At 46.3% G+C, this 22,798-nt stretch overlaps 2 protein-coding genes across 6 annotated transcripts in view; one reads left to right on the forward strand and one right to left on the reverse strand.

Annotated features, from left to right (window-relative positions):
* The window catches only part of PLAT (plasminogen activator, tissue type), a 101,374-nt gene extending 80,068 nt beyond the window's left edge, over positions 1–21,306 (reverse strand). The window contains exons 1-4 of the mRNA XM_063610973.1: positions 21,240–21,306; positions 20,666–21,087; positions 15,749–16,535; positions 13,440–13,583 (exon numbers count right to left, since the gene is read on the reverse strand). The gene's annotated coding sequence lies outside the window, so the exon portion shown is untranslated. The remainder of the gene's footprint in view (positions 1–13,439; positions 13,584–15,748; positions 16,536–20,665; positions 21,088–21,239) is intronic.
* A 19-nt stretch (positions 21,307–21,325) lies between these two features.
* IKBKB (inhibitor of nuclear factor kappa B kinase subunit beta) overlaps positions 21,326–22,798 on the forward strand; it is a 60,778-nt gene continuing 59,305 nt past the window's right edge. For 2 of the 5 annotated variants that reach the window (XM_055296066.2, XM_063610968.1), the window contains exons 1-2: positions 21,327–21,682; positions 22,108–22,230. In XM_055296066.2, coding sequence (XP_055152041.1) covers positions 22,126–22,230 — 105 coding nt within the window. In that variant the 5' untranslated portion in view covers positions 21,327–21,682; positions 22,108–22,125. Of the gene's footprint in view, positions 21,683–22,107; positions 22,231–22,798 lie in introns of all 5 variants that reach the window. The other 3 variants (XM_055296067.2, XR_008660577.2, XM_055296068.2) reach the window with 3 other exon arrangements.

Below are 22,798 nucleotides of genomic sequence, written 5' to 3' on the forward strand. Positions count from 1 at the left end.
TAAAGGTGGTTTCAGCGGTGTGTGTCTGTAATTCCAGCTATTCAGGAGGCTGAGGCAGGAGGATTGCTAGAACCTGGAGGATCAAGGCTGCAGTGAGCTATGATCACACCACCGTACTCCAGCCTGGGCAACAGAGTGAAACCCTGTCTCGCAAACAGAAAAATATATTATGAAGTTATAGTAATTAAAATAGTTCTTAGAGAAACAAATGGAGGGCTGTGCGCAGTGGCTCACACCTGTAATCCCAGCACTTTGCCCAGCACTTTGGGGGGCCAAGGTAGGCGGATCACTTGAGGTCAGGAGCTCGAGACCAGCCTGGCCAACATGGTGAACCCCCACCTCTACTGCTAGAAATACCAAAATTGTTAGAAATAGATCATTGGTGCCACGAAGAAAAGAAAGCACAGAGACAAAAGATCTCTCAGCGAGGCCATCTTTACTTTCTGCAGAAAGGGTGCTCAATCACGGATGGAACAATGGCGAGAGCACACTTGAACAAAGGAAAAGCAGACATAGTTATCCCTTAAGCATTTGGGTTGTCTTTACTGCCGTAAACTGCATCCATTGGCTGGAGCAGGACCTCACAATCTTAAACTGATACCCGATTTGCTAATAGCCTAAAACTTTCCTAAATAGGTAAGTGCAGGGAATAACAAAGAAGTTGCTTACGGAAGGTTTAAGGAAGCAATAACATTTCCCTATAAGGAAGGGGCATAGGCTGTGAGCTGGAACGTGCCTGTGAGGATGTCCAACAGTTACATAGGACAGGGTTTAACAAAGAGTTATTAGCACAAAGCAAGGAGGCTTGAAGAAAGTCTTTAAAAGAAACTATTTTTTCTAACACTTATGATTTATTCTTTAACAAGAAAGAAAACTTTGAAGAGGAAACTTCTTACTTTCTACATCTACTAAAAATACAAAAATTAGCTGGACGTGGTGGCAGACGCCTGTAATCCCAGCTACTAGGGAGGGTGAGACAGGAGAATCGCTTGAACCTGGGGCAGAGGTTGCCGTGAGCTGAGATTGTGCCACTGCACTCCAGCCTAGGCAATAGAGCAAGACTCCATCTCAAAAAAAGGAAAGAAAAGTAACAAATGGAGAGATTGTTAGCAGTGACAAATCCATACAGGTCTGCAGCAACCTCATTTCTTGCCTCTTCAGAGGAAAGAATTCATCCAAGGGGCATAAGGCAGAGTGAGAGACTGAGAGCAGGAAGGAAAGGAAGTACACTTGGAAGAGGGCCAAGTGGGTGACTTGAGAGATCCAAGTGCACCATCTGAGCTTTGACTTGGGGTCTTGTACATGGCACTGTGGCCTGCCAGCACTTGGGAGGGGCCAGATGCGCAGTGTGTTTACTGCAGTTGTGTGCATGGTCACCTGGGGCATTCTTCCCTTACCAGTCGAACATGCCTAGAGGAAGGTCATATACCAGTTAAACTCCGCCATTTTGCCTCTTAGTGTGCATGCTTGAGCCCACTGGCCCAACTCCTGAGATCTTAATGGGAAGCTGCCGATCACCAGCTCCAGGTGTTTCTTTCCATTGGGCGACTGCCTTTTCCTGGCACCAGTTGTAACCAATTACTACTTCAGCAAGATGGTCACCTGATATTTCTGGGGTGGTTGCGGAGGGGGCGGGAGGTGGTTTGGGGGAGGTGCTCTCCTGCCCTGCTCATGTCTGCCAAATTACCTACTCTAACAAGATGAGTTAAACAAAATAGAGTCCAAAAATAGATTAAAACAAGTGAGAATGAAGTTTATGATAAAAGTGGCATTTCAATGCAGTGAGAAATAAGATGAATTTTTAGGGTTTTTTTTTTTTTTTTGTCTTCTGTTGTTTTTTTTGAGACAGGATCTGGCTCTGTCACCCAGGCTGGAGTGCAGTTGCATGTCAAGCTCACTGCAGCCTCGACCTCCCAGGCTCAAGCAAACCTCTCACCTCAGCCTCCTAATGATACAGGAGCTAGAAATAAATTATTTAGGCATTTAGTGAGGGTAAGAGAGTCCTTGGCAAGGTTTCCGTTTTAATAAAAAGCAGTCCCTGCCAGGCGTGGTGGCTCACGCCTGTAATCTAAGCACTTCAGGAGGCTGAGGCGTGTGGATCACCTGAGGTTAGGAGTTCGAGACCAGCTTGATAACATGGTGAAACTCCGTCTCTACCAAAAAAAAAAAAGCAGTCCCCAAATCATTTCTTTTCTAACAAAGAGCAGCCTGTAAAATCAAGCTGCAGACATAGATAAGCAAGCTGGAAGCTTGCATGAGTGAATGCTGGCTGCCGCACCAATAGGAAAACGCTGCCTGGAGGCCAGGCATGTTCAACATGGAAGCTCCATCTTCCCTTTTCTTTGTCCCCACATATGCAGTAAAAAAGCAGGCAACAAGGCACTGGCCAGGTAGAGACCCCACCTGCATAATAAAAGATTAGGGTGGGATGGCCAGCTTCTTCGCACTATGCAAACGGCACATCTGGTCCGACCAATCTCTTGGGCCCTATGTAAATCAGACACTGCCTCCTCAAGCTCCTCTATAAAACCCATGCATTCCACCACAGAACCTGATGACCCACTCAGGAGTCCCCCTCTCTCTGTAGGAGAGACAGCTATTCTCTTTCTTTTGCCTATTAAACCTCTGCTCTTAAACTCACTCCTGCATGTGTCTGCAACCTCTATTTCCTTGGCGTAAGGCAATGAACCTCAGATATTACCCTAGATGAGCAACACCACCTCACTAATAGCTGGGACTACAGGTGTGTGCAACCACACCCAGGTAATTTTTTAAGTTTTTGGTAAAGACCAAGTCTCACTAGATTGATGAGGCTGGTCTTGAACTCCTGAGCTCAAGCAATCCTCCTGCCTTGCCTCCCAATGTGGTGGGATTACAGGCGTGAGCCACCGCACCAAGCCAAGATAGATTTTTAAATAAATGTCTGGAATAACAAAGCTAGCCCACTGGGGAAAAGAAATAGTGCTGAATCCCTTCCTCATTCCTCATACAAAAGGAAATTCCAAATGAATCATTATACCTTAAAAAGTACAAAGGGGTCATTCCTCTACAAACCATAAATCCTCATCAGATGGCTTTTATTTAACCCTGTATATTGTGACTTATTTTCCAATCTGACTCTGGCATAACGTGACAAAGAAGAAAGTTAAAATATTTTAACCCAAAACATGTTTCTTCGCCATATTTTGAAATGGCCCTGCAAAGCTGTCCTTTGTGGGGGAAAATTTGTATCTGTAAAGAATCTCTATTAACAAAGCTAGATCTTTTTCTTCTAGGCTCTCCCAATCCTGAAGAGATTAACTAAGAATCTAGCACCTTTTAAAGATCTGAATAGGAAATATTTATCATCTATTGTCTCTAAGGGCAGCCACTATAAGACTTCAAAAGAACCTTGGTCTCCACAATCTTTTATCTTAACCTGAACATTTCCTTTCTATCATCGCAGGTCTTTAGACAAACTCAACCAATTTTCAACCAGAAAATGTTTCAATTTACCTATAGCCTGAAAGCCCCTGCTTTGAGTTGTCTTGTCTTTCTGGACCAAACCAATGTATTTCTTAAATGTATTTGATTAATGATGAATACATTTGATATCAATCAAATGTTTGATTTTATCATCAATCAAAGAGTCTGACTCTTCATCAACACTCTGAAGTTAGTATCAAGTCAAGCAGCTTCAGCTTTTGCAGCTTCATGAAAAGAGCAGTTTGTTCTTAGTGATTCCAAGTCAGAAGGGTTGGAAAAAAATTGGAATGTTGGTTTGGAGAGTCATAACTAGATACTGGAGGAAACTAGAATTGGGGACCCAGTCCAGTTTGCAGGTAAATAACAAAACTTCAAAGACAATGAACAGAACTAGAATCTAATCACAGGTGTGTTTGAAATGCTTGTTCCCTGGTGCTGTAAAGAAATAGCACTTGAACATAAATTTACTCAGCAAGGCCATTTGTATAGTTTCTGCAGAAAGGGTACACTCACCAGCAGTTTTGCCACGAGAGTACACCGAACAAAGGAGACAGGGTCATTTATAACCTAATGCATCCACCCTACTGCTGTGCCCGGTTTCCACTGGCTGCAACAGGACCTCACATTCTGTATTCTAGCCACTCAGAACTTTTTAAAAGAGGCAAAGGCAGAGGAGAACAAAGGAAGGAGGAAGTAACATGTGGAATGCTGAGAAAGGTAAAAACACCTTCAAATAAGGAAGAGGAACAGGCTATGACCTAATGCTTTGTTGGACCAGTATAAGCATGCCAGGACAAATATTTAGGCTAAACTGTGGGAGCTAAGAACATAAAGTACATTGATTTATTTATTATAGCTAGCAGATATTTAAGAATGTTAGCACAGGTCTTTGAATAAATTTTGCTTCTAAGAGAAGTTACTATTTATTCCTAATCAGACGGGGAGGAAAGTCTTTGAAGAGGAACCTCTACTTTACTTTTTACAGGTGCATGATAGTTTTTTTACTAAAACATAATATTTCTCTCTGTCACCTTCATTTCTACCAAAGACAGTCACAGTAAAGACTAATTTGCAAAACAAATCTAGTCTCATTTTACTTGCCCTGATTAAGTGCAGCAAGAGTACTGATTAATCATATAGGCTCTTGGCCACTGCCCCATCTGGGAAGTGAGGAGCGCCTCTGCCCGGCCAACCCGTCTGGGAAGTGATGAGGACCTCTGCCCGGCCGCCACCCCATCTGGGATGTCAGGAGTGCCACTACCCGGCTTCTCACCACCTGGGAAGTGAGGACCGCCTCTGCCCAGCCACCCAACTGTCTGGCAAGTAAGGAGCGCCTCTGCCTGGCCACTCCGTCTGGGAAGTGAGGTGCCCCTCTGCCTGGCGTCTCACCGTCTGGCAAGTGAGGAGCGCCTCTGCCCGGCTTCTGCCCCATCTGGGAAGTGAGGAGCGCCTCTGCCAAGCTGCCGCCCTGTCTGGTATGTCAGGAGCGCCTCTGCCCGGCTGCCCCACCGTCTGGGAAGTGTGGAGCGCCTCTGCCCAGCTGCCCACTGTCTGGGAAGTGTGGAGCGCCTCTGCCCGGCTGCCCCACCATCTGGGAGGTGTGAAGCGCCTCTGCCCAGCTGCCCGCTGTCTGGGAAGTGAGGAGCGCCTCTGCCCGGCTGCTCACTGTCTGGGAAGTGAGGAGCACCTCTGCCCAGCTGCTGCCCTGTCTGGGAAGTGAGGAGCGCCTCTGCCCAGCTGCTGCCCCGTCTGGTATGTGAGGAGTGCCTCTGTCCGGCCGCCCCACCGTCTGGGAAGTGTGGAGTGCCTCTGCCTGGCTGCCCACTCTCTGGGAAGTGTGGAGCGCCTCTGCCCGGCTTCCGCCCTGTCTGGGAAGTGAGGAGCGCCTCTGCCTGGCCGCCGCCCTGTCTGGGATGTGAGGAGTGCATCTGCCCAGCTGCCGCCCTGTCTGGCAAATGAAGAGCGCCACTGCCCGGCAGCCCCACCATCTGGGAAGTGAGGAGCACCTCTGCGCGACCACCCCATCTGGGAAGTGAGGAGCGCCACTGCCCAGCTGCTGCCCTGTCTGGGAAGTGAGGAGTGCCTCTGCCTGGCCGCTGTGCAACCTTCCAAGTGTGAATTCACAGCCTTGTTTGTGATCTTTTCTGTCTTCCCCAAGTTTGCATTTTCGACATTAAAGTGTACTTTTTAATTAAAAAAAAAATCATATAGGCTCTTTTTAAGTCTGTTTTGCTGGAACTTTTAATAAGGAATCTCAGGTTAGACTTTCCAAGTCTCTCAAGAATACAAAGAGAACTTGTCTGGCTTGTTTCAACTTTGCCTGCAATATCTATAGACTTTGATGAATTATTCTTTTCTTGATGTCCCCAATATACCTGAGGTCTGGCAGAAAGTGACCTTTCTTACTCATCTGTAAGGCAATCACGTAAAGAAACCACACAAGCAAAGTACGAGGTTGGCTTTTTGGCTCCATAGAGTCAACTTTAGTTCCTTACAACTGTCTGATCATATCTGATTATATGTTCATTTTCATATTTGATATTCCAGTCAACGTCTTAGCAATATAATTAGGGTTTTCAATTGAGTCCTTGTTATAAGGAGACTAGATTCTTACGGAATTTATGAAGATAACTATATAGTGCCAAGCATGGTGGCTCACACCTGTAATCCCAGCACTTTGGGAGGCCAAGGCGGGTGGATCACGAGGTCAGGAGTTCAAGACCAGCCTGGCCAACAGAGTGAAACTCCGTCTCTACTAAAAATACAAAAAAATTAGCCAGGCGTGGTGGCGAGCACCTGTAATCCCAGGTACTTGGGAGGCTAAGGCAGGAGAATCGCTTGAACCTGGGAGGTGGAGGTTGCAGTGAGCCGAGATTGCACCATTGCTCTCCAGCCTGGGCGACAAGAGTGAAACTCCATCTCAAAGAAAAAAAAAAAAAAAGAAAAAGAAAATAACTATATAGTCATGAAAATAAGAATAGCCAGTGAGAGTTTCTGAATTCTGCAGGGATCAGGTAGAGAAAAAAGGATAAATGTTTCAATTCTGTTTACGAAGGTATAATTTACCTGATTGCTGTAAATTTTAGTCAGCTTAAGAAAAAAAGAGAAAAACCATTAAAGACCCAGAAATGTCCTAAAACAAGAAGTCATAAGAATTATAATCATCAGTCGGGCACGGTGGCTCACACCTGTAATCCCAGCACTTTGGGAGGCTGAGGCAGGTGGATAGCCTGATGAGGAGTTTGAGACCAGCCTGGCCAACATAGTGAAACCCCGTCTCTACCAAAAATACAAAAAAAATAGCTGTGGGTGGTGGCAGGCGCCTGTAATCCCAGCTACTTGGGAGGCTGAGGCAGGAGAATCACTTGAACCCGAGAGGCGGAGGTGGCAGTGAGCCAAGATTGCGCCATTGCACTCTAGCCTGGGCAACAAGAGCAAAACTCCATCTCAAAAATAAATAAATAAATAAAATAAAAATAATTTAAATCATCTTCATTGGGTCATCTAGTCCGATGTAATTAATTCTTGTTCTGCTTGATCTTTGGTTAGCAATTTCACAAATGAGTCGGTTTTTCCATTAGCGCTCTGGAAGTTCAAAGGTATGATCTTAAAGTCATCAGGAATGTGTACTTTTCCGTTTTCTCTATGAATCTCCTTAAATACAAATGCAATTTCTTGAGGTTCCTGGGCCTACCAGGAAATGACTTTTCTTACTCATCAGCACAGCAGCCATGCAAAGAAACCACATAAGCATGGTGGTTCATATTATAGTTGTTTGCAAAAGCTTTTAGGAATGAATCAAAATAAAACAATTAACTGTCTATGGATGACAAAAGACTTTAAATGGCCATGGTTAAAGGATGAGAATTCATTGTAATATAATTGAGAAAAAAATTCAGTTACTTCTGTCACATACATTTTAAGATAATAACTAGAATTATAACTAACAACATTATATCAGGACCCATCAGATCTCTAGGAACTTCATGTAATTTCTGGAACACATAAATATATACAAATATAACATAAAGAAGGTTTAGCATCACTTCTTTTTTAATAATGCTTCCCATGTAATTTAACATACCAAATTAATTTAACAAGTTTGTTTTTATAAGAAGAAAGACAAGGCCAGGTGCAGTGGCTTATGCCTGTAATCCCACCACTTTGGGAGGCCGAGGCAGGCGGATCACGAGGTCAACCAATTGAGACCATCTTGGCCGACATGGTGAAACCCCATCTCTACTAAAAATACAAAAATTAGCTGGGTGTGGTGGCGCGCGCCTGTAGTCCCAGCTACTTGGGAGGCTGAGGCAGGAGAATCACTTGAACCTGGGAGGTGGAGGTTGCAGTAAGCCAAGATCGTGCCACTGCACTCCAGCCTGGCAACAGAGCGAGACTCCATCTCAAAAAAATAATAATAATAATTAAAAATAAATAAAAAAGAAGGACAAGTCCTTTGTGACTTTTTAGGGGCCTTCAGGAAAATTCCAAAGTTAGCTCGAGGTCAAAAAGACTTCACGTAGAGTTTGATTTTGCAAAGTTGTCAAAAATGCCAAAAGACGGCTGGGCTCAGTGGTTCATGCCTATCATCCCAGCACTTTGGGAGGCCAAGGCAGGAGGATCACTTGAGCCCAGGAGTCTGACATCAGCCTGGGCAATATAGGAGGAGACCTTATCTCTAAAAAAAAATTTTTTTAAGGACAAATTTTTTTTTAAAGGTCAAAAGACTAAATTTTTTGATTAAACAGGATCACAGGTCACTGTAAAACATTACTCAGTTATCCATTTAACCAAAGTGCTGGAAGGTTTCAGAGGTAATTACAGAAAGGTATATAGTTTTCTTTTTTTTTTTTTTAACTTAGCTCTTTTAATGGAGAAGACTGAGTCTTCTTAAGTAATCAAAGACCTGATAAAGACAACAGGAAACACAGGAAATTATTCCGATAGGACACAGATTTTTTCCCACCAAAGCAAATTCTAGATTTCCTACACAGATTACATAGACGGTAAAGAAAAACCTTCCATGGTATTTTATCAAGAGAAGTCCAATACTCCAATAAAACTTTGTAATTTTAAGAGAGAAGATGAAACTCTAGTTTTGGATGGTACTTTTGATATTAAGGCTCATTTTTGAGATCCTTATAATAAATTGATTCAATTTTAGCCAACTTAATCACACAAGATTCTCTCTCTCTTTCTAACTTTCTAAATCTATTCGGTTTTTTTTGTTTTATTTTTGTTTTGAGACAGTCTTGCTATGTTGCCCCAGCTGGTCTCGAACTCCTGGGCTCAAGCAATACTCTTGCCTTGGCCTCTCGAGTAGCTGGGACTACAGGCACGTCCCACCATGCCTAGCTCCATTCAGTTTTTGTCTTTCTTTCTTTCTTTTTTTTTTGAGACAGAGTCTTGCTCTGTCGCCCAGGCTGGATTGGAGTGCAGTGGCGCGATCTCTGCTCACTGCAAGCTCCGACTCCTGGGTTCATGCCATTCTCCTGCCTCAGCCTCCCGAGTAGCTGGGACTACAGGTGCCCACCACCATGCCCGGCTAATTTTTTGTATTTTTAGTAGAGACAGGGTTTCACCGTGTTAGCCAGGATGGTCTAGATCTCCTGACCTCATGATCCGCCTGCCTCGGCCTCCCAAAGTCCCGGGATTACAGGCTTGAGCCACCGCGCCCAGCTGCTTCATACCTTATCTTACAGAAATCCCATATCCTATTTTCCTTGCATACAAGTTTTGTTCTTTACACTTTCTGGTTTTCACTAGAAACTAAGCAATCATTGAGAAATTAAGCAATCATTAAGAAATTTCTAGTTTTCACTAGAAATTAAGCAATCGTGAACTGTCACACTAGCATTCTGTAGACAGGCAAATTTATGAATATACCATTTTATAATTTTTAGAACATATATTTTTTCATACCAGTTTTTCTTTCTTTCTTTTTTTTTTTTTCTGAGATGGAGTTTCACTCTCGTTGCCCAGGCTGGAGTGCAATGGCGCTATCTCGGTCCACCACAACCTCTGCCTCTCGGGTTCAAGCGATTCTCCTGCCTCAGCCTCCTGAGTAGCTGGGATTACAGGCATGCGCCACCATGTCTAATTTTGTATTTTTAGTAGAGACAGGGTTTCTCCAGGTTGGTCAGGCTGGTCTCAAACTCCCGACCTCAGGTGATCTGCTCCCCTTGGCCTCCCAAAGTGCTGGGATTACAGGCATGAGCTACTGTGCCCAGCCTGTAGCACAGTTTTTCAATGTGGCATGGGATATGTTTACTAACACACTCAAACACCTGGAGTCTCTTGTACTAAGAAGCCAAGAGTAGACAGACATATATTCAGCAATTAATGCTTCAATGTTTTATTCTATTTGGAAAATATCTAGGTATGCAGTAAATATTTATCATTTAATTTAACTTAACTTAGCAAAACCCTGAGTATAAGTTACCAAAGAGATTTGGGAAACCATTTTTAGTAGACATGTGATAAATCATAATCATTGTTAAAAGCTCATTTATATACTTTTATCCTATTTTTATAACTGCCTGACAGGTTCTTCCCGCCAGCTGCACAAATGAAGAGCACGGCATTGCAGTAAAGTAAGAGTTTAATTGGCTGGGCTCAGTGGCTCACGCCCGTAATCCTAGTGCTTTGGGAGGCCAAGGTGGGTGGATTGCCTGAGCTCAGGAGCTCGAGACCAGCCTGAACAACATGGCGAAACCCTGTCTCTTCAAAAATACAAGAAATTAGCCAGGCATGGTGGCAGGAGTCCGTAATCTCAGCTACTCAGGAGGCTGAGGCAGGAGAATTGCTTGAACCCCAGAGGCAGAGGTTGCAATGAGCTGAGATTGTGCCACTGCACTCCAGCCTGGGCAACAGAGTAAGACTCCATCTCAAAAAAAAAAAAAAGAGAGAGAGAGAGAGAAGTGGAGAGAAAATGAGAGAAGGAAGGAGAAACAGGAGCAACAGGAAAGAAGAGGTTGTAGGGGAGCCAGGGTCGAGAGATCTCAAGTTCCCCAAAGAAGCCAATAAAGTCCCATATTATCCTCAGCAAAATTGCGCCCATAGGGAGGTGACAGAGTTGATTAAGCACATAGACAGCAGGGCTTCAGGAAGGGAGTTTCAGGCGATGGAGACATTCCCATGGGAGCTGCAGGATCAGCTCAACAGAACAGAGAGGACTTAAAACAGTAACTCCTACTAAGGTCTGAATATTGGCTTCTTGCAACTTCTGACCATAGAGCTCCTTTAAAAAAAGCCTTTCAAGGCCGGGTGCAGTGGCTCATGCCTATAATCCCAGCACTTTGGGAGGCCGAGGCAGGCGGATCAGGAGGTCAGGAGTTTGAGACCAGCCTGACCAACATGGTGAAACCCCGTTTTAAACCCTACTTAAAATACAAAAATTAGCCAGACGTGGTGGTACGTGTCTGTAATTCCAGCTACTCGGGAGGCTGAGGCAGGGGGATCGCTTGAATCCGGGAGGCGGAGGTTGCAGTGAGCTGAGATGCACCACTGCACTCCAGCCTGGGTGACAGAGCAAGACTCTGTCTCAAAAAAAAAAAAATCCTTTCACATATCTTATTATCAAATTCTTCTGGGACAAACACTAAGTATTCCTGGCAATATTGAACTCCTATTTGAATAGTTTTTTTTTCCTTTTTCTTTTACAGAAAATGTGTACTTAGCAAATGACTGAAGACCAAAGCCATAAGCCTCTTAGGACTTAAAACCAATGAGCCTTTTATGGCTTAGCCACAGAAATGAGATGCCTCTCCAAACAGGGTGCAAAGATACAGCCCTTTCCATAGACTGTGGGAGCCACTCCCATAGACAGCCAAGGGAAGAAAGTCTTAGAAAACACCCCAAGAGCTGGCAATGGTTGGTAGGATATGAGAAAAAGAAAAATCATTTCATCTGGCTAGATGTTATGGCCTACATCTGTAATCCCAGCACTTTGGGAGGCTGGGGCAGATGGATCACTTGAGCTCAGGGGTTTGAGACCAGCCTGGGCAACATGGTGAGACCCTGCCTCTACAAAAAAATACAAATATTAGCTGGATGTGCTGGTGTACACCTGTAGTCCCAGTTACTCAGGAGGCTGAGATGGGAGGATTGCTTAAGCCTGAGGAGGTCGAGGCTGCAGTGAGCCATGATCACGCCACTGCACTCCAGCCTGGGTGACAGTGAGACCCTATTCACCTCCCCTTCCAAGAAATATATTTCATTTGAGGAATGCAAGCTCCTTTAAATTATGAGACCCAGAAAGGCATTTAAAATGTAACACCAGTCATGTCCCTCTCCCCCTTGAGTGAAATAATTACCTCTAGCAGCCATTCGCTATGGGGGCTCTAGACTAACTGTCACCAAGTAGCCATAAAATGCCATACACCCTGTAGTTCAACAATGCACAGCCAATCATCAATGTTATTCATAAAAATAACTGAGGTTATTTCTGTAAACCAATGAGAATTCCTGACAAACAACTTTTGTAATTCTCCTTCTCCTGATTTGTTATTTTTTTCCTTTAAAAACTTGAGCCTCTCTTTTGTTGCCTGGAGCAGTCCCCAAGGCAACTTGGAAGTGTGTCCCGGGCTGCAGTCCTCAACTTTGTGCTGATGACCTCTCTTTGAACTAGATTCTGACAGTTTTGATGATTGTAGGTTGGCAGACACTGGTCACGGATGGGATGCAGCCCATTTCTCTTTCTGTCTGGTTATATTCCTGGGTGTCCCTGACCTGGTGGTTGGCTGGCCATATTCTGGGGTGTCCCCAACCTGGCAGTTGGTTGCCTGCACAGGCAGCCTGGATAATCTGGGCACCCCAGCAGTGGGATAGCCACGCTACGTTTTTAGGACACAAAAGGAGACAAACAGGAAAGTAATAGCTGTCCCTGGGAGTGAAAGGATCAATAACCAATGGTTATCCCAAACCACATTTCACCAGAGTCACTGTCCAAAAAAATTAATTCTTACAAATGATTTCTCCTGCTAATGTGAATTTGAAATAAAAGGTACAAAAGAGAAACTTGTACTTTCCTCCCCTGACTGACACCACACAGATCCAGGAGTGCTAACTACCACATTCTTTTATTTATTTATTTATTTTTTTGAGACAGAGTCTCACTCTGTCACCCAGGCTGGAGTACAATGGCGCAATCTTGGCCCACTGCAAGCTCTGCTTCCTGGGTTCACGCTATTCTCCTGCCTCAGCCTCCCGAGTAGCTTGGACTACAGGCGCTCACCACCACACCCGGCTAATTTTTTTGTATTTTTAGTAGAGATGGGGTTTCACTGCGTTAGCCAGGATGGCCTCGATCTCCTGACCTCGTGATCCACCCGCCTCAGCCTCCCAAAGTGCTGGGATTATAGGCATGAGCCACCATGCCTGGCCTATTTTTTTATTCTTTTGAGACAGGGTTTCATGCTCATTGCCCAGTCTAGAGTGCAGTAGCGTAATCACGGCTCACTGCATCCTCGATTTTCCGGGCTCAAGTGATCCTCCTGCCTCAGCTTCCCGAGTAGCTGGGACTACAGGTGAACACCACCACGCCTGGCTAAATTTTTTGTATTTTTAGTAGAGACAGGGTCTTGCCATGCTGGCCAGGCTGATCTCAAACTCCTGGGCTCAAGTGATCCACCAGCCTTTGGCCTCCCGAAGTGCTGAGATTACAGGCATGAGCCACTACGCCCAGCTAATTTTTTGTATTTTTAGTAGAGACAGGGTCTTGTCATCTTGCCCAGGGTGGTCTCAAACTCCTGGGCTCAAGTGATGCAGCTACCTTGTCCTCCCAAAGTGCTGGGATTACAAGTGTGAGTCACTACGCCTGGCTATTTTTTGTATTTTTAGTAGAGACGGGGTCTTGCCATCTTGACCAGGCTGGTCCCAAACTCCTGGGCTAAAGCGATTCACTTGCCTTGGCCTCCCAAAGTGCTGGGATTACAGGTGTGAGCCACCACACCCAGCCGACACCACATTCTTACCTGTTGCCAGATTCTGTCACTTTTCCAGGGATCCCAATTGTAGAGCAGGCAGGGTGTCCCAGAGATCCCATCTGGGTCACCAAAACTGTAGGGGCAGAATAATAATTTTCTCCATATCCTTTCTGTGTTCCCGGCTGGGACCTCCTGTAACAAAATGGCAGATTAACAAGAGAAAAACAAAAGGAAGTTTAACAACATGTATATTTCAGGTATACACAGGAGATACCCAGAGAAATGAGTAAAATCTAGAGGGGTGGCTTAGAATTCGGGCTTAAATACCATCTCCAGTTGAAACAAAGCAAGAACAGTGTTGGGGTGGACAGTTATGGGGTGGTGTCCAGAAAAAGCTTGGTAAATAAAGCTAAGGTTTGTAGTGCAGATTTATGTTGGTGTCTTCTCTAATGATTAGAGTTTCTGGTGCATTAGAGCCACACTTCTTTTCCTGGTATAGGGACAAAGAAACCCTTATAAATGGAGACGTGTTTTTTTGTTTGTTTGTTTTTTGAGATGGAGTTTCACTCCTGTTGCCCAGGCTGGAGTGCAATGGCACGATTTTCGCTCACTGCAACCTCTGCCTCCCGGGTTCAAGCGATTCTCCTGCCTCAGCCTTCTGAGGAGCTGGGATTACAGGCGCCTGCCACTATGCCTGGATAATTTTTGTATTTTTAGTAGAGATGGGGTTTCACCATGTTGGCCAGGCTGGTTTCGAACTCCTGACCTCAGGTGATCCATCTGCCTCGGCCTCTGAAAGCGCTGGGATTACAGGTGTGAGCCACCACGCCCAGCTGGTTTTTTTTTTTTGTATTTAAGTATATATAGATAATTATATTTTATTTAAAATTAATTTTATTTTTTATAATTAATTATAAAATTATAATTTTAATTAATTATATTTTTAAAAATTAATTAGAGACGAGGTCTTGCTGGTCTCAAACTCCTGATTTCAAGTGACCCTCCTACCTCAGCCTCCCCAGTAGCTGGGACTACAGGCATGACACCACACCCAGCTAATATTTTGATTTTTTTGTAGAGATGGGGTCTCCCTATATTGCCCAGGCTGGTCTCAAACTCTTGGGCTCAAGCAGTCCTCCTGCCTGGGCTTCCCAATGTGCTGGGATTATAGGCATGAGCCACTATGCCTGGCAAGAGATGTTTTTTGTTGTTGCTGAGAGTAACAGAAAACAGCAGAGAGATGTTTTTATAGATGTAAATTTCCCTTACAGCTACCCTTACAAAAGGGTAGCTTTAAAAATATTTAATTTAATTTAATTTAATTTTTTGAGTCTCACTCTGTCGCCCAGGCTGGAGTGCAGTAGCACGATCTCAGTTCACTGCAGCCTCCGCCTCCCTAGTTCAAGAGACTCTCCTGTCTCAGCTTCCCAAGTAGCTGGGATTACAGGTGCCCACTACCATGCCCGGCTAATTTTTGTATTTTTAGTAGAGACAGGGTTTCACCATGTTGGTCAGGCTGGTCTTGAACTCCTGGCCTCAGGTGATCCACCTGTCTCAGCCTCCCAAAGTTCTGGGATTACAGGTGTGAGCCACCATGCCCGGCCTTAAACATTTTTTTTTTTTGAGATGGAGTTTTACTCTTGTCACCCAGGCTGGAGTGCAATGGCGCCATCTCTGTTTACTGCAACCTCTGCCTCCCGGGTTCAAGTGATTCTCCTGCCTCAGCCTCCCGAGTAGCTGGGATTACAGGTGCTCGCCACCACGCCCAGCTAATTTTTGTATTTTTAGTAGAGATGGGGTTTCACCATGTTGGTCAGGCTGGTCTCAAACCCCTGACCTCAGGTGATCCACCCCACTCGGCCTCCCAAAGTGTTGGGATTACAGGCATGAGCCATTGTGACTAGCCCTTTCATTTTCTAAGTAAAGATAGGTTCTTGCTGTGTTTCCCAGGCTGATTGTGAACTCCTAGACTCAAGTGATCCTCTTGCCTCAGCCTCTGGGATAGATGGGACTACAGGTGCACAACACCACACCCGGGCAAAAGGGTCATTTTTACTCTGCTTTCAGAGCTGCTTCTTCGGTTGCTGTTTCTCAGAATAATCCATATGCCAAAGAAGCCTATTTTGGGTGGCATATTCTGGTCTCCTACAGTGATCTGGCCTCCCGGATAGTCACCAGCAGACTCCTGCAGAAAGGAAAAGTTGGGACAGGCAGGTAGGAGGGCCAGGCACCACTGACAAGGGGAAGTGCAGCGAGAGGCCTGAGCCCAGGAAGGACTGGAGTCTGGCAGCTGAGTTGCAACACAGCCCATAGGTCAAAAGCAGGAGCTCAGAACCAAGGTAAGCTGAAAAGCATACCTGTTGGTTTCTCAGACATCTACACCAGCCCATATCCTTTGTCTCCGCCACCACGGCCTGAGGTGGCAGCTGCCCTTTCATGACTTCTTCCTCTTTAATTTCAATTTACTGGAATAAAAACATGTGTGTGTAAAAGTAAAGGGAGCTCAAAAAGTGATTTCCTCCTCTAAGCTCTTGTTCCTCCAGAGAGGGTGACTCAGAACCCCAAATCCTTGCCTTTCCTTGTTTCTGCCTAAGTTTAAGGCACAACAGCCTGGCTGGCCCTGCTCCTCTCAGTTTCTTGATTGGCCCAGGTCCAGTCACAGAGACAGCAGCTGGCCAATTTCCTTTCCTTCCTCTTCTGCAGCCAGCTCTTCATGGAGCCCAAAGGGTCTGCGGCAAGGTTCATTCTCACCCTCGTCTCCACCAGCCCACACTCATCTCCCACCAAGGTCCCCAGAACAAAGGCAGACTTCTTCACATCCTCCGACTTTCTAAACTAGTTTCTCCAACTTTTCTGGCAGAGGAGTTTTTGTTTGTTGAAGAAGCAAGTCCTGACCTGCAGAGTCCTTTCTCTGCAGGGCTGGGATAAAACAAAATCAGATGGGTCATGAAAGAGTTGCTGAAATCGCTGAACCAGAGCTGACTGTGGGGGCTGGGGATGCTGGGGGAAATCCTCCCCATCCTCTGTGGTCTGCCGTACGGCCTTCTGTCTTTCAAGCTGTCTTCTCCTTCTATGATCCAGCTCCAGGTTGTACAGAAAACAATTCTTTCTTTACTTGGAGGAGCTCAGTGCTGCTTTGCTTCACTGCCATCAGGTGAGAGAGAAGAATTTAATCAGTGGATGACAGACTGAGTAAGAAGACAGTTATCTTTGACTTACTCTGGGAACAAGATTTCATTTTAAATTTAACAGTGCTCAGAAACCTTATCCTTATCACTAGTACTGCCAGAAGCATTTGAACCAGAGCAACTCCATCTTGAATAGGAGCTGGGTAAAATGAGGCTGAGACCTACTGGGCTGCATTCCCAGATTGTTAAGGCATTCTAAGTCACAGAATGAGATAGGAGGTCAGCACAAGATATAGGTCATAAAGACCCTGCAGATAAAACAGATTTCAGTAAAGAAGCCGGCTCTAACCCACCAAAACCAAGACGGCCATGAGAGTGACGTCTGGTCATCCTCACTGTTATACTCCCACCAGCGCCATGACAGTTTACAAATGCCATGGCAACATCAGGAAGTTACCCTATGTGGTCTAAAAAAGGGAGGCATGAATAATCCACCCCTTGTTTAGCATAAAGAAATAAACATAAACATGGGCAACCAGCAGCCCTCAGGGGCTGCTCTAAGGAGTAGCCGTTCTGTTATTCCTTTACCTTCTTTTCTTTTCTTTTTGTTTTTTTTTTTTTTTTGAGGCAGAGTCTCGCTCTGACGCCCAGCCTGGAGTACACTGGCGTGATCTCGGCTCACTGCAAGATCCACCTTCTGGGTTCGCACCATTCTCCTGCCTCAGCCTCCTGAGTAGCTGGGACTACAGGCGCCCGCCACCACGCCCTGCTAATTTTTTGTATATTTAGTAGAGACGGGGTTTCACCGTGTTAGCCAGGATGGTCTCCATCTCCTGACCTCATGATCCGCCTGCCCCCCAAAGTGCTGGGATTACAGGCGTGAGCCACCACGCCTGGCCCCTACTTTCTGAATAAACTTGCTTTCACTTTACTGACTCGCCCTGAATTCTTTCTTGTGCGAGATCCAAGAACCCTCTCTTGGGGTCTGGATCGGGACCCCTTTCCTGTAACGGTACTGTACTGTGGTACTAATTACTGCAGAACAAATTCGTGTGTGATTTTATATTGCCTGGTCTTTGCCCTGACTTGATGGCTCTCTGTGGGTCTTAAGAACCCAGTAAGATTCTAAATGCCTCTGATGAGCTCTCATTCCATTGCTTGGATCCCCTGGGTCAGTAATGCCCTGGGCTGAGCTAGGCACTCTGGCTGGTCAGTATTTCTTGATTTCCCTATAGCACAGCTAAATAGCACACTCAGCCTCAAAGCAGGAAGAAAAAGGGACATTTTTCTGCTGAATCTGAAAATATCTTTTATAAACAGTCTGCTCATGTCTCCAGAGCAGGACAGAAACCAGATGCAGGCAGAGATATCTAAACATGTCTTATCTGGATAGAAAATTGAGCTTAAGATAATAAATATCTTGGAATATGATAAAACCCAGAGGCCCCTTCCTGGGCCATGATTAATCGAAGAAAAAAAAAGCCTAGTAATACGTGACCTTATCAGAGAGATTTATGTTCAGTTGAAAGCCAAGTTATTTTGAGCTGAGCAAAATGAGGATTCAAATTACAGGAGTTCAGAGTAAACTTTTGGCATATTAGCGGACGTCTTGGTAAGTTTCTCAGGGACAGTGTTTTTCAGAGATGACAGGATTAAAGAGAAACCTTTTATGACATCGTACTGGAAATAGACTCTCCACAGTTCCCAGCACATATAGGTGCTCAATAATTTTTTTTTTTTTTTTCAGACGGAGTTTCGCTCTTGTCGCCCAGGCTGGAGTGCAATGGCACAATCTCGGCTCACTGCAACCTCTGCCTTCTGGGTTCAAGTGATTCTCCTGCCTCAGCCTCCCGAGTAGCTTGGATTACAGGCACGTGCCACCACGCCCAACTAATTTTTTTGTATTTTTAGTAGAGATGGCGTTTCACCATATTGGCCAGGATGGTCTTGATCTCCTGACCTAGTGATCTGCCCGCCTCGGCCTCCCAAAGTGCTGGCATTACAGGCGTAAGCCACTGTGCCCGGCCTAATTTTTGTATTTTTAGTAGAGACGGGGTTTCACTATGTTGGCCAGGCTAGTCTTGAACTCCTGACCTCAAGTGATCTGCCTGCCTCGGCCTCCCAAAGTGCTGGGATTACAGGCATGAGCCACCTCACCTGGCCAATAAATATTTTATTTAAAAAATTTACTTATTAAGCAAACACTTATATTGCACTTAGACAATGCAGTCACTATTCTATATGTGTTAAAACTATTTACTCATGTTCCTGTTGCTTCCGGCCTTGAGGCTGAGCTTGCCATTTAGCTGGGAGTAATCAAGAAATACCAGGCCAGGAGCGGTGGCTCACATCTGTAATCCCAACACTTAGGGAGGCCAAGGCGGGAGGATTGCTTTGAGGCCAGGAGTTCGAGCCAAGTCTGAGCAACATAGTGAGATCCCATCTCAACAAAATAAAATTTAAAAATTAGCTGGTCATGGTGGCACGTGCCTGTAATCCCAGCTAGTGGGGAGGCTGAGGCGGGAGGACCCCTTGAACCCAGGAGGTCAAGGCGGCTGCAGTGAGCCGTGATCCTGCCACTATACTCCAAAGTGGGCGATAGAGAAAGGCCCTGTCAAGAAAGAAAAGGAAAGAAAGGAAAGAAAAAAAAGAAAGCGAGCAGCCGGGAAGGGAAAGGAAGGGAAGGGGAGGGGAGGGGAGGGAAGGGGAGAAAAAGGAAAGGAAAGAAGGAAGGAGAAAGAGAGAGAGGAAGGAAGGAAGGAAGGAAAAGAAAGAAACTAAGTAGCCGGGAAGGGAAGGGAAGGGGAGGGGAGGGGAGGAGGAAGGAAGGAAGGAAGGAAAAGAGAGAGAGAGAAAAAGAAAAAGAGAAAGAAGGAGAGGGGAGAGGGGAGAGGAGAGAAACCGAGCAGCCAGTGTGCCTAGCACAGCCCTGGACACCATTGACCCGTATGTTTGGGTTGAGATCTGTCCCTGAGTTAACTTCAACCCCAGGGCTGTCAGGCACTGCTGCTATCAATACCTCATTTGTCCCTCACAACAATTCTGGGGTGGCCTCCTTTCTATGACTTTCTATGAGCCCGCCTGTCCCCCTGCTATTACAATGAAGCAGATGAAACTGCTGATCTTTGTCACGGATGTTTTGGCTGTTTTCAATTTCCAGAAAATGACAATTAAATGCAATTCAACCTAATATTGCCTACATTTCAAAAGAGGAAATAGGTGCTCAGAGTGTTTAAGTAACCAGCCCCCGTGCCTCAGAGGTAGTCAACAGCAGTATCTGGATTCAAAATCCAGTTTGCCTCCTTCTGAACTTCTTAACATGCTACTTTTAGCTACGGATTAAGAACCTGGGAACCAGCCGGGCGCGGTGGCTCACGCCTGTAATCCCAGCATTTTGGGAGGCCGGGGCGGGCAGATCACGAGGTCAGGAGATCAAGACCACGTTGAAACCCCGTCTCTACTAAAAATACAAAAAATTAGCCGGGTGCGGTGGTGGGCACCTGTAGTCCCAGCTACGCAGGAGGCTGAGGCAGGAGAATGGCGTGAACCCAGGAAGCAGAGCTTGCAGTGAGCTGAGATCACGCCACTGCACTCCAGCCTGGGCGACAGAGTGAGACTCCTTCTCAAAACAAAACAAACAAAGAAAAAAAGAACCTGGGAACTAGTTGCTAGGGTTTGAGTATCAGCTCATCTACGTAGCAGCCATGTACCTTGGAAATAATAATAATGCAGACCAGGTGCAGTGGCTCACAGCCTGTAATCTCAACACTTTGGGAGGCCCAGGCGGGTGGATCCCCTGAGCCCAGGAGTTCGAGACTAGCCTGGGCAACACAGTGAGTGAGACCCCGCCACCAGGTACGGCAGCTGCGCACCTGTAGTCAGGAGAATCACTTGAGCCCAGGAGTTGGAGGCTGCAGTGAGCTGTGATCACACCACTGCACTTCAGCCTGGGTGACAGAGCGAGATAATAATAATGCAGTCTTGTCTAATTTACAATGAGGATTGAATAAGGAAATCTAAGTACTGAGATTTACAACAGAGCGCTGCACTGTGTAAGCACTCTATAGATGTGAGCTATTATCATCTTCAGGTTCCTTTGGTAGTTTTTCCTGCTTGAATAAAATATACCAACACAAACACACACACCTCCTTTGTCCACTAATGTAATCCCATAGAACGGAGAAACTCAGCAGTGAGGACATTCTGATTCCAAGCAGGAAGGAGATGAACGATGAACCTCAGGCTGAGCGCCTCACGGTTTCCTCATGTCACCGGGGCTGGGGGTGCAGTTTGGCTTCACACTGCTAGGTCTTTTCTTGTTTTTAAGAGGGCAGGTGCTGTCACCTCTGAGGAGTCAGCTGTGATTGATCCTTCTCCACACCCAGCCAAGCACCCCCCAGACAGGGGAGCGCCCGCAGTAGGGTGGGCGGCAAGGGCAGTTCTAGCCAACAGTCCCTAATTCATCCCAGCGGGGGCGCAGGAAATTCCACCGAGGTGAAAGCCTAGGGGGCCGGTGAGGAAATCCCCATGCCCGGGCCCAGAAACCGCTCCAGGTGGAAGTCACTTGTCTAAAGAGAACAGAGTGTAACGGGGGTCATTTCAGGGCTGTTCTTTTAAATCGGTGAGCACGGTCTGTCTACTTTCCCTCAGTTTTCTAGAGACCACACGCCACCCCCGCCCCAGGGGAGTCGCCCGGTCGGGGGTCCCGGGACAGGCCCACCTGGCCCACAGCACTCGCAGCATCCGGACCTGGTCCGCCTCGCGCCCCGAGCGGCTTCTTTAAGAGCGGCCGCGGCCCACGTGCTCCGTGACGTCAGAGCAGGAAGTGTTTGAGGAAGTTGCGCCGCGCTACCCGCGTTAAGATTCCCGCATTTTAATGTTTTCAGGGGGGTGTGAGAGCCCCGGGTTTAGCCGCCCCAGCCCCGCCTTCCCCGCCCCGGGGAGCCCGCCCCCTGCCCCGCGTCCCTGCCGACAGGTGAGTCCCCCTCGTGGGTGCGGCCCTGGTGCCACCTGCAGGCCCCGCCGCCCCGCTGCCTGCAAGGCCCAGAAGACCCCTCTGTGCCGCTGGAAAGTCGCAGCTTGCGGACTAGGGAGCGTTTCATTGTGCGGGTTGGAGTTCGGGAAGCCGGGAGAAACAGCCCTCGCTGGGGTGGCTTCTTGGAGGTGGGTGGCTTTGAGGGAAACCTGCGATTTATGGGAACATTGTAAAGAAACACGTGACCGCGGGGACGCCCAGAAGTCGGTTCTGTCCCTGCCACCTTGGGCAGAAGGCGGGCAGGCCCGGGCGCCCCTGGTGAAGTCAGCTGGGGATCCCCTCGCTAGGGCAAGGGCGTGGGCATCGCCTCGCTCGGTGACTTTCTTCCCTGCCTGATGCCACAGCAACCGGATGGGGGAGGGTAAGAGGGACAAAAGTTTGCCACAAAGTTTGGACAAACCAAACACGCTGGTTTCTTTACAAAGTAAAAAACCAGTTGTATTTTTCTTCTCTCCCATTCAAGAGCGGTGGTATCTCTTGCCTTCTCCATCCCTTTGAGCTCCGTTTTTTTTCTTAATTCTAACCTTTTTTCCCCATCCCAAATTGCTTATAGAGTTAGCACGACATCAGTATGAGCTGGTCACCTTCCCTGACAACGCAGACATGTGGGGCCTGGGAAATGAAAGAGCGCCTTGGGACAGGGGGATTTGGAAATGTCATCCGATGGCACAATCAGGTAGGCCCTCTGTACAGCTTGGGGAGGGGCGGGGAGCCAGGCTCCCTCCTCACTGCCTCCACTTTCTCTGATCCTGCTGGGCCAAAGGCTCACCTTTGGCTTTGGTCATCTTGGGACAGTGAATAGGGGGACTGGGAAGAGGGCTTCAGGACTTCTGAGCTGACTCCAGGTTAGTGGTCTCCATGTTTTATTGACTATGTCACCTAAATAAATAGTAAAATAAAGTTAAGCTCTTAATCTCTATTATATATATATGGTAACAGTAGAATATCATGTACTAATATATACTGATATGTTATAAAACATATAGAAATAGGAAAATTTAAAGGATGAGACTAAATAAATAGTTTAAAATATTTTAATTCCTTGAGGCCAGTAGTTCAAGAGCAGCCTGGGCAACATAGCAAGACCTCGTCTCTACAAAAAAGTTTTAAAAATTAGGCAGCCAGCTGGGCGTGGTGGCTTACACCTGTAATCTCAGCACTTTGGGAGGCTGAGGCAGGTGGATCACGTGGTCAGGATATTGAGACCATCCTGGCTAATACTGTGAAACCCAATCTCTACTAAA

This window comes from Symphalangus syndactylus, chromosome 10, assembly GCF_028878055.3.
Source record: "Symphalangus syndactylus isolate Jambi chromosome 10, NHGRI_mSymSyn1-v2.1_pri, whole genome shotgun sequence".
Lineage (NCBI taxonomy): Eukaryota > Metazoa > Chordata > Mammalia > Primates > Hylobatidae > Symphalangus > Symphalangus syndactylus.